This window comes from Littorina saxatilis, linkage group LG6 (assembly GCF_037325665.1).
Source record: "Littorina saxatilis isolate snail1 linkage group LG6, US_GU_Lsax_2.0, whole genome shotgun sequence".
NCBI classification, from domain to species: Eukaryota; Metazoa; Mollusca; class Gastropoda; order Littorinimorpha; family Littorinidae; genus Littorina; species Littorina saxatilis.
The window spans coordinates 37656911-37669045 of record NC_090250.1 but is presented as its reverse complement, the minus strand read 5'-3'; the positions used below and the strand labels follow the sequence as shown (position 1 = coordinate 37669045).

Below are 12135 nucleotides of genomic sequence, written 5' to 3'. Positions count from 1 at the left end.
TATATATATAAAAATATTACATGTACATGCTTTAGTTTGAGGCCGCGCAAGGTAGTGCAAGGTCAAGTGTGTCCGCGTGCGGTCGCGGAGTCTTTAGTCGTTTCCTTTACTTTCGGTTCTCATTCGAGGAAGTGGGGAAGCCCCACGCAGCTAGAACACCAGATTCAGAAGCCACCATTTCGCTTTTGTGCGATGATTCCGAGGACTTTATTGAAGTGTTATCAGTGAAGGAAGTGTTCAAACGTCTAAGCGTTCACAATGGCGTCGAACGACGCGGATGAATGGAGGCGGAAGATGGTTGTACAGGTTGGTGGTGGTGAATTTTTCGTTCGCGTCAACACTAAGAAATCGACAAACAGTGACAGATTAATTGTATCATGCCTCCTTTCTGTTTTTGTTCCTTCTGTGGTGTAGTGGCATTATTTTCAGTATCAAGTATACATGGTTGTTAATTGTCCTGTTCTGTTCGTTCTGTGGTGTTGAGGCGTTGTTCATATTATATATGATGGATACAAATCAGCTATTTTAACATCAAGATTGCCACCGTCTTTGGCACATTCTTCGTTTTCTGCTTTCTATTTTTCTGTGTTGTTACGATAGTATACATTGTATCGTGAATAAGAACAGTGTGTAAGTAGTATGTATGACTGATTGTACTAGATGTCATAAAATGTACATTTACCATTAAGAGGGGGGATGCACAAATAACTGTTGTACCCATGTGTCAATCTCATACACGTATACACACCAGTTTATGATAGCAACAGACCAAAGTAAGTGGCAGTTGTTGTTTTGTATTGTTTTTTGGTGGGTTTTTGTAATCGATATAGTTATATTTTACAACACACAGTGATCATTCCACATACAGTGTATAGTGCATGCATAATTATATAGCTGTGTGGGTGTTTTTGTTTAAATCCATCCATTGATTGATATTAAACAATTGAATGCTATCTTTCTTGGTGGACCTACATTTTGTGGAAATAACTGCTTCTTCAAGTAGACAAATTCAGCTAACACTGGATGTTTTTTAGATTCTGTTCGTTTGTTTGGGATTGTGTATGTCTGTGTCTGTGATGTTCTTGTCGTTGTTACTCTTTGCTTCATTTGTACTTGAGACAATTTATCATCTAATGTCTGATGTCTGTGAGTGCGAGCCTAGTGTGACGCATCTTATTAGAAAAACCGATAGTGTCATTTTCATCTCCTACATTGACTTCCTTGGTGTTAATGAGCTGTTTTCATTAACTTCATTACATTGTGCAGTTCACAAGGAAAAAATACCAATTTAGTGTAAGGGAATAACCAAAAATCATTTGTGATTCTGAAATTAATTTCTATTTCTTTCTTAAAGAGCAGGGTTTAGCCTGGGAGAAAAAGGCAATGGGACATTTGTCCCCCTCAACAAAATTCTGACGGGACATAGTCGAAGGGAAGAAGCGCCAAAGAGGCCTGTACGCATTTTGACCAAGATGCAAAATGGTGCAATATGGTGCCATCTGAGAATTAGCCGCTATATCGTGTTATGTGTGTGTGTGTGTGTGTGTGTGTGTGTGTGTGTGTGTGTGTGTGTGTGTGTGTAATCCGATGTAAAGTGTACATTTGGTGGCACACTGGTATGTAATCTCAATGCGCCCTTTGACGCACTGAAGGGAATTAATGTGATGGGACATTTTCAGATTTAATGCGCCAATGGCGCAGGGCGCACTAGTAAATGTAACCCTGAAAGAGCCTACAGCAAGCAGTTACAAAGCTATATTCTGTTGTAATATTTTTGCCTGATGCACGTACACATTCACTACATGATTAAATATAACTTAACTCAGATTTTAATTGACGCAGGCATTCAAGTTATAGAGCAACATACTTGACCTTTGTTTCTGGTCTGAACTAATCATTTCCCGGGGATGTTGGGATTTCCAGCTTTCACTTCAGTAGGTTGAAGTAAAATATAGTGTGTATAATAATTAATATAATAATTAATACACAGACACACGTACGTACGTACGTACGTACGTACGTACACACACACACACACACACACACACACACACACACACACACACACACACACACACACACACACACATACACACATACACACACACACACACACACACACACACACACACACACACATGCATGCATACACATTCACAGTCACAAACCATTAAAGAGTGATTTTCACACTCACACTCACACTCACACATGTATGCATACAACTCGATCACTGCTAGTGCTAGTGCTAGAGTTTTTTGGATTTTCTGTCAGTTACAAATTGTCCAGACCAATGAAGCAAACCTTTAAAATAAATATATTTGAACCTGTCTATAAACTACCCCCCAAGGGAGTGATTAAAAGTGGTCGTTATTGATAGGTGGTTGCTATGGAAGGTAAATTATAGAAAAACCAACTTGTCGGATGTCCTTTATGGTGGTTGTAATCAGGGTAGGGAGTTGTTATGGAGGGCAGGTTTGACTGAGGTAACACTGAGAAGGAGTATGAACATCTTTTGTTTGTTTAGCCTTAGGGCTTCTTATTGTCCTTCATGCCAGAAGACTAGTTTCACATGACTTTCGCTTGTTGTTGTCTACATAATACATGTATATATAGTGAGAGTACTTCCATCATTTCATTGTTATAATTTGACCAAGGTAAACTCTGACCAACAATTTGTAAAGATGACCTGGACTGAGGTACACAAGAAAGTTAATACCAACCAGTCGGGAGCCAGCGGCAGTGTTGGATTGGTTGAAATTGAGATTTGTTGTGATTTCAACAAACCAGACCCCGCGGTTTGTTCTCTTCCAATTGGGTGGACATGGTGAAAAGATTTTTTCACTGAAAGTGTCCTCATTCTAACAATATCTCTATACCATTTGCAGAACATTCCAAGCGACTGGTCCAAGGATTTGCTGGAGAACTATATGGAGGTGGTCACCAAGGCGGAACTTGATACCAATGATGAACACTATGTGGAGTACTTCTGTGATGCTAAACACACTGCTCTCCTGACCTTTACACAGCCCCTCACAGGTATGAAGCCCCATCAGCTGTACTGTGTATACCTATAACTTAGAGAACCATGGTCATCCAAGTACAGGTTTGCTTTTAGTGCTTTATCACAGACACACAATTATTTATCACCATTTTAGTGCACCATATGGCTTTTTGACCAATCAGGACTGATTCTAGGTGACCCGCTAAATGTTATAACGTTCAGGCAGGGACACGCTAGTATGAGTTATTTCTAATATATATATATGCTGACTGTTAGCAAATGATAACAAGACATGTCGAGAAAAAAGATATATCAAGCATGAGCCTTTTAGGCGAATGCTGATATCGTTTGTGAGACATGTCTGTTATCATTTGCTAACAGTAAGCATATTAGAAATAACGGTTTTATTACCGTTTAATTCGACCAAAAGAAATTTTGAAGCAACCCCGCGAATTAGACAGAACAGCCGCAATGGGAACTTGAGCGCTTCTACCTGATTATGCCTGTCAGTCAAAGAATTCTCGTGACCTGAGTCAGCCAATCAGAGTAACACACCTGACGTGATGAATATTCACAGGTCAAATGCCTTTGACACACAACAATCTCACAAGATAAACCATGTTGAACATGCGTTTCGACCCCCGCGGGTTAGGGGTAAGAATTTACCCGATGCTCCCCAGCATGTCGTAAGAGGCGACTAACGGATTCTGTTTCTCCTTTTACCCTTGTTAAGTGTTTCTTGTATAGAATATAGTCAATGTTTGTAAAGATTTTAGTCAAGCAGTACAGTGATGTTCCCAGGGGTCGGCCCTCGGCCCTGGGCCGGATACCTTGGTCTAATGACCGGTACCTTGTGTCTCTGGCGGACAAATGTCCGATAAGTTTATGTCAGAGACGGACACTGACCGATCGTTTTATTGCCACGTCGGACATGACAACATTGATCCGTTTATTTAGATCAGGCATCAGATGATACGTCTCCTAATCTCCGAATCGGCAACGTCTTCTGTTGTTTGGTTTAGTAACTTCGCCGTTTGAAGACCGCGCAGATTAAGAATTTCCGAAAGTTCAACTTTCGGTTGTATAGATTCTAGAAACTGCGAATGCGATCATGCCGCCTGCGAAGAAATTGAAACCGGACAAGGACCAACCCATGCTGTGTTTTCGACAGTCAGATCATGATCAGTCGTCAAGTGTGACTGTGACCAGACACACTGTGACTGTGAGTACGAAAACGGCGACGACACCACCACGGACGTTTGTGCCTTCATGGCTTAAACTTTATCCATGGCTAAATTTCGATTGCGAGAGAAAACTGATGTTTTGCACAGTGTGCATTTCAGCAAACCGAAACGTGAAATGACCGATTGTTTTTTACAGTTCAGGACAAATATCCTATACTTTCAGCAAGGCTAGGACATTTGTCCTATAAGGACAAAATCCAAGGAACATCCCTGGCAGTATGTAAGAAATGTTAAGTCCTTTGTACTGGAAACTTGCATTCTCCCAGCAAGGTCATATATTGTACTACGTTGCAAGCCCCTGGAGCAATTTTTTGATTAGTGCTTTTGTGAACAAGAAACAATTAACAAGTGTCTCTATCCCATCTTCCCCCTTTCCCCGTCGCGATATAACCTTGAATGGTTGAAAACGACGTTAACACTATTGTGACTAGCACTGCCACGGCGTTTACGTCCTGCCTGCCCAAGCTTGCCACCAAGAAACTTCCCAAAAATCAGTAACTGTAAAGAAATCTGTCTAGCAAGCTTGAATTAAGTCCAATCACCACCAAATTTTGTGTACTAATTCAAAAATGGATGCCCAGTTCAGTCGTGCTATTTATAAGTTTGTCACGCGATTTGTTTTAGCAAAGGGGGGTGAAAGGGGAATAATTTGTGTTTTTTAACGTTTTTTTGTGTGTGTTTTATTTTCCACTGCTTTTTTTAAAAGTTATTTTTTAACAGAAAGTATTATAAATAATGTTATAACCAAACAAGGTGTAAAACCTATGAATTAGCTGAAATATTGTTAACATTGTACACAGAAATAAGGAGACTGTACAAAGAAAAAAACAAGCAAATCACGCATTCACTCACAGCTAGCATCCTGACTCAAATGAAACAAAACTGTAACACTCACCAAATGATGTCTAGGTAATCCATATTGAATATAAGTCACATTTTCACAACAAAGTACCAACTGTACACCTATGAACAATTCCAAAAGGATTTGAAGGCTCCAGCCATCCATTGTTATCAGTGCGGCCACGCCCCCATAGCTCCTGCACGATTCCGAGATACATGTTCGTCTAGCAGTATCACCCCCTACCACGTGTAGTTGCCGACTCGTACTAGCAACAACGGGACTGCTTCTTCCTCAATATCACTGCTATTATCGCTTTCTTGAGGCTAAAACGACACGATGTATCATGATCTACAGGATCCTCAAGATCCAACATCCGGAGAATCTCCTCCCGTGACAAGGCTCGCCTTCGATTCATTTTTTTTGTTCGAAAACACCACGCAAATCTGCACTAATTTGATCAAGCCGGAAGAGAAAACCACGTGTATCAAGGGAAACAACTCAATTTACTGCAAGCTTCAAAAACCGGGAAGCAATCACGAGTCGTGTACCTTGTATGTCTAATACTAAAATAGTCACTTCCCGTCCGTGGGCGTTGCAGCGCTATTACTAATATAGTCACCTCCCGTCGCGAAAGTGTTAAACACCAAATAAAGAAAGAAAGAACATGCGTTTCGGTACGTTGCTTCGCTTTTTCTCGTTAAACAGAGAGCGACAGATTTAGAACCGACTCCAGACGGATGGGAAATGACGTAAAGATACATTTGATGTAAAGCGAGTGGCGCAATTTCACTTGATTTTTTCGAACTTTGATCATTTAGATTTCAAGTGAGCGGTTGGCATTGCACACTCAGGCGATGGGCGGTGCCTTGCTGTTCCGTTACGCACCCACCGACAAAACTCGCTTTTCGGTATTTTTTAGATAAAGAGAGTATTACTTGACAGCATTTGAAGTGTCATTCTTTAAAATAAATCACGCTGATATTGTTGAATTACATGTTTACTTTTTGTCTCGTTAATTTTTAGCGTGATAAACTTCTTCTTCTTCTTCTTGGCGTTCGCAGAGGTTACACAATCAGTCCAGCACTGGTGATAAATGTTGTCGTTTTCTCCAACTCCTGTCGACTGCCGTATAGTTTGGTCTGCAAGGGAGTTGGTGACGGCCACACTTCTTTTCGTTCCTCATCTAGTAAGGGACATCGCTGTAAGATGTGTTCCGCTGTTTGGTCCTCTTGACCGCAGGCACAGGTTGGTGATGGCGCCAGCTTGAACTTTCGGTTCATGTGAGCATTGAGCCTGTTGTGGCCAGTACGCAGCCTGATGAGGTTGACTTGCTGCTCTCTGGACATTGTGTGGTAGTCATCTCTGTTTGTCCTTGGCCTCATCAATGCCTTGATGATTGTCTTCTGCTCACTAAAGCTGACACTGTTTTCAGGTTGGTCTTCCACGGCTCCTTCTTTTGCCAGCTCATCTGCCCTTTCATTTCCTGGTATCCCACAGTGTGCTGGTATCCACTGGAGGACAACTCTTCTGGTTTGTCTGACCATCTGTAATGCTTTGGCCAGCTGTGGGAGTTTGTCGTTCTCTAGGGCCTGAAGGACTGAAAGGGCGTCCGAGAGGAAGACAACTTGGTAGCAAGGGTCTGCGGAGTCCTGAACGAAGGAGGCGGCCTGCATGAGAGCTTCTGCTTCTGCTTTATAGTTTGTGCAGTGTTTGCCAGTGGCAACGCTGGATGTAGCTGTATGTCCCCCAGGGAACTGGATGAGAATGCCTGCACCTCCATTGAGCACGGCGTTAGTTGCTGATCCATCAGTGTATACATGGATCCACGCCTCTTTTGGGTACTGTTCGTCGATCAGGGCTAAGGTGAGTGCCTGTCGAGCTGTGTCATTCTGATCTTCTCCTGAGGTAACATGTGGAACACTGGTGCAGATCTGGATGCCTGGTTTCTCTGTTGCCTTGGGGGTTTCCTCTTCTTCTTGAGTCAGAGGTAGAGTGTTCTGTGGAAGGACTTCCCTGTACTGTCGAGAAAGTCTCTTGCTCTCGTGTACAAAACTGCTCCGTTTAAGCCGGTTCTTGGTGAGGTTGCTCAGTCTGTGCTTCATGGGGTGGTCGGGTAGGCACTTGAGCTTCTCGGCCTGTACCATAGTCTTGGCTTCTCTTCTCTGACAGAGGGGTTGGATGGTGGTAAGCTTCTCCATTTCCTTGATGGGCGTGGATTTCATTGCACCGGTGATGAGTCGGAGGGCCTGGTTTTGCACACGGTCAAGGGTCTGCAGGTTTGTCTTGGCTGAGGTTGACCACGCTGTGGAGCCGTACTCGAGGTGGGGTCTGATTGTTCCCTGGTATACTGTCTTCAGTATCTTCTCGTTCGCTCCCCAGGTGGTACCTGCCAGCTTCCTGAGTATGGCTAGCTTGCGCCGGGCCTTTGTCTCTGCCTGTGCAATGTGTGGTTTCCAGGTCTGCCGTCTATCAAAGGTGACACCAAGGTACGTTGCTTCTTCATCCTCTCTCAGAGGAGTTCCACCAAGCCTAATGGTTCCGGCTTTCTGCTTTGGCGACAGTGTGAATAGGGTGGTGGAGGATTTCTCCTTGTTGATGGAGACGCACCAATCTTCTGCCCATGCGTTCAGCCTATCTGCCGCTTGCTGCATTCTGTAGGTGGCAGTACTTGCGTGCTCCTCCTTGCACCAGATCACAAGGTCGTCTGCGTAGAGAGCAGCTTTGATCCCCTTGGGCATCTCAGACACCAGATCGTCGATGAAGAGAAGGAAGAGTGTGGGGGAGAGGACTCCGCCCTGAGGGACGCCATGACGAAGGAGGAACTTCTTGCTTTTGGTCTGGTCGACGTTAACTCTTGCCCTGCGGTTATAGAGGTAAGAGCGAATCCACTGGTACATGTTGCTGGACACGCCTTTCCTCAGCAGTTTTACAAGGAGTCCATCTTTCCAGACCTTGTCAAAGGCCTTCTGAAGATCTATCCAGGTGACGAAGACCAGCTTCTGTTCCTGAAAGGCATCTTCAACTTCTTGCGCCAGGTAAGTGACCTGATCTTCAGTGCTGCGGAACTGTCGGAATCCAGCTTGTTCAGGGGCGAGGAGGTTCCTGGATTCCAGGTACCACCTGAGGCGCTCGTTCACAATTCTCTCCAGGGTCTTCACAACACAGCTGGTGAGGCTGATTGGGCGATAGCTGGTGGCCTTCTTTGGATCCTTCCCTTTTTTTAAGATGGGGATCATGATCGCTTCTCGCCAGGGTTGTGGTAGCGATCCTTCTTGCCAGCTGCTGTTGAAGACCTCGAGTAGCTTGTTCTCTGCTGCACTACCAAGGTGGGTTAGCATCTCGTTGGTGATGCCGTCTGGGCCAGGGGACTTCTTCGCCTTTGACTTTTTCAGAGCTGAGTGCAGCTCGTGGAGTGTGAGTGGTTGACTCATGGCGTCCACTGTCGACTGTCTGGCAGGTCTCTCTCTTTTCTCTCTTCTTGCTTCTCTCTGTTTCTCGGGGCTAACATGGAGGTTGCTCTCAGCTGCATAGCTTTCAGCAAATTGGTTGGCAGCATGCTTTCCAGTTAGCACCTTCCCGTTCTCTTCTAATGTGATCTTTCCTCTGCTGGTGTTCTCATCATTCAACTGCTTGGTGAGCCTCCAGAGCTTTCTGCCATCCTTCTCAAGGTTCAGAGAGCTTGTTTTCTCTTGCCAGCTTCTTCGTCTTGCCTGTAGCTTCTTTTTGAGAAATTTGGCTTTGGCTTCCTGGAGGCGGATGTTGTTGTTTTGTGACGGGTTGACTTCTGCTTCCCTTCTGGCGTCTGCCAGATCATCATCCAGTTCCTGCAATTCATTGCTCCAGTAGGGCTTATAGTCTCTCCTGGCACCCCTGGGAATGGACTCACGCGCTGCTCTGAGGATGCTCATGTTGAAGTCCTTCGCCACCATGTTGATGTCTCGACCCTCGACTCTGATGTCTTTGGTGAGTTCGCTGGTGCGGTGTCTAAAGAGGAACCAGTTCGCTCTTTTGTAGTTCCACCGAGGGAAGGAAGCTTCAGTGCAGGACTCCATGCCCAGAGTCAAAAAGACTGGCCGATGGTCACTTCCACCTAGCTGTTCTCCGACCTCTCTGCTGGTTAGCTGGTGCATGTCTTCCGTGCAGAAGGCTAGGTCAGGAGTTGATGTAGTGTGCCATCTTCTGGAGTAGAATGTAGGGCAGTCAAAGGGACTGTTCAAAAGGATGAGACCTTTGTCGTCCTGCCAGTTCTCCACCTCTTCTCCTCTCCGATCCAGGTGGTCATATCCCCAACTCTGTGAATGACTGTTGAAGTCACCCACCACGATGAAGTTGGAGGCCTTTGCGGGGATCGTGTCAAGGGCGAGGTGTCTATCATTGGGGCAGTAGAAGTTGACAAGATGGAATTCTGATGTCTTCGTCTGGATTCGAATCACCTGATATTCGGAGTCCTCCATGTGCGTTTCTATCAAACAGGCATTGATGTTGTTCCTGATGAGGGTCAGGATTCCTCCTTTGCTTCGGTCTGTTCTGTCGGACCTAAGGCATTGGTAGCCTCTCACTTTGAAGGACTTTTGGGGTGTCAGGTGCGTCTCCTGAATACAGCAGATGTTGATGTTCTTCTCATGCAGGATATGCTCCAACTCTGTCTTCTTGTTCAGGATACTTTCTGCGTTCCAGTGCATGACCTGGAAAGGTCGCTGCTGACTGGGTTTCTTCCTGGTTGTGGTGGTGCCAGTCACTTTCCTCCCGCGTCCCCTGGCGTGACAAGACGGACGGGAGGGACCTCCAGTAGTTGGGGCTGGGTCCCTTTGAGGCATGGGACCCGACGCTGCTCCACCCTGGGGGGTCCTCAATGGGCGAGCGCCATTTCCATCTGTGCTGGTTGATTGTGTCATCATTTGCGTAAGTGCGTGTACCCGTGGTTTGTTAGAATGCGCCGTGCGGCCCGGGTCCTCCGTCTTCAGCATTCGGGGTTTTCTGTCGGGGTTACCTCACCCTTAGCTCATGGCCCGTACGTCCTACCCTGAGAGCACAGGGGGGAGGATTTTCCGGGATCCCACCCGGAGCCAGTTTGGTCCGCGGCCGCAAGCGGCTGATCTCCATATCTGAAGACCGTTCCCCTATCCGCCACCCGGGGACGCGCTGGGTTGGGGGTGGTCGCCCCACTGAAAATCCCACACTGGGTTAAGAAAGATCAGCCTGTCCCAGAGCGTGATAAACAAAAAGGGTCCCTGCCTGAACGTTATAACATTTAGAGGGTCACCTAGAATCCGTCCAGATTGGTCAAAAAGCCATATGGGGCACTGAATTGGTAATAATATGAGTTATTTCTAATATGCTGACTGTTAGCAACTGATAACAGACATGTCGAGAAAATGGATTATGAGCCGAAGGTGAATGCTAATACCATTTGTGAGACATGTCTGTTATCAGTTGCTAACAGTCAGCATATTAGAAATAACAGTATTATTACCGTCTATTTCGACCAAAAGAAATTTCGAAGCGACCCCGCATATTAGACGGAACATCCGGAAACTGGGTCGCTCGTATCTGATTATGCCTGTCAGTCAAAGCATTCTCGTGACCTGGGTCCGCCAATCAGAGTCACTCACCTGACGAGATGAATAATCACAGGTCAAATGCGATCACACAACAATCTCACAAGATAAACCATGTTGAACATGCGTTTCAGTTGCTTCGATATCTCTTGTCCACCTGAGAGCGACAGATTTCGAAACAACGCCATAGAGAAAGGAAATGACGTAAAGATATATTTGACTTAAAAATTAAGTGACGCAATTTTGCTTGAATCGTCAGAACTTGGAAATGGCATTTTGAAGTGAGTGGGTCGGCATTGCAAAGGCAGAGTGGTGCCTCGCCGTTCTGTAAAGCGCTTACCGACAAAACTGGCTTTTCTGTATTTTTAGATAAAGAGTGTAGTATTTGACAGCATTTGAAGTGTCATTCTGTAGAATAAGTCACGCTGATATTGTTAGTTCAAATGTTTACTTTGTCTTGTTAATTTTTAGCATGATAAACAAAAAGGGTCCCTGCCTGAATGTTATAACATTTAGAGGGTCACCTAGAATCAGTCCTGATTGGTCCAAACACCATAATATGGTGCACTGGAATAGTAATAAAAACAAATAAGACAAAGTCAAAATTTGAATTAACAATATCAGCTTGATTTAATTTCTAAAGAATGACTCTTCAAATGCTGTCGGATAATACACTCTATATCTACAAAATACAGAAAAGCCAGTTTTATCAGTGCATGGGTGCGTTACAGAACCTCAAGGCACCTACCCACCCTCTGAGTGTGCAATGCCAACCCGCTGACTTGAAAATGTCATTGTCAGGATTCTGAAGAATCAACACATGAAATTGCGTCACTCAATTTAGGTAAAATGTATCTTTACGTCATTGTGTCGGGTATCGCTTCTATAAATCTGTCACTCTCTGTTGGACAAGAAAAATCAAAGCCACTGAAACACATGTTCAACATAGTTTATCTTGTGAAATTGTTGAGTGGGCGCATTTCACCTGTTAATATGCATCACGTTAGGTGAGTGATTGGCTGACCATGGTCATGAGAATGCTTTGACTGACAGGCATTATCAGATAGGAGCAGGGCGGGGATGTAGCTCAGTCGGTAGCGCGCTGGATTTGTATCCAGTTGGCCGCTGTCAGCGTGAGTTCGTCCCCACGTTCGGCGAGAGATTTATTTCTCAGAGTCAACTTTGTGTGCAGACTCTCCTCGGTGTCCGAACACCCCCGTGTGTACACGCAAGCACAAGACCAAATGCGCACGAAAAAGATCCTGTAATCCATGTCAGAGTTCGGTGGGTTATAGAAACACGAAAATACCCAGCATGCTTCCTCCGAAAACGGCGTATGGCTGCCTAAATGGCGGGGTAAAAACGGTCATACACGTAAAAGCCGTGGGAGTTTCAGCCCATGAACGAACAAACAAAAAAATCAGATAGGAGCGACCCAGTTCCCATTGCGGCTGTTCTGTCTAATTTGTGGGGTCACTTTAAAATTGCTTT

At 44.9% G+C, this 12135-nt stretch overlaps 1 protein-coding gene across 2 annotated transcripts in view; it reads left to right on the top strand.

Moving 5' to 3' along the window:
* The first annotated feature begins 124 nt into the window (after window positions 1–124).
* Window positions 125–12135, top strand: part of LOC138969153 (uncharacterized) — a 61431-nt gene continuing 49420 nt past the window's right edge. For both annotated transcript variants that reach the window (XM_070341873.1, XM_070341874.1), the window contains exons 1-2: window positions 125–306; window positions 2886–3036. In XM_070341873.1, the coding sequence (XP_070197974.1) occupies window positions 259–306; window positions 2886–3036 (199 nt within the window). In that variant the 5' untranslated portion in view covers window positions 125–258. The remainder of the gene's footprint in view (window positions 307–2885; window positions 3037–12135) is intronic.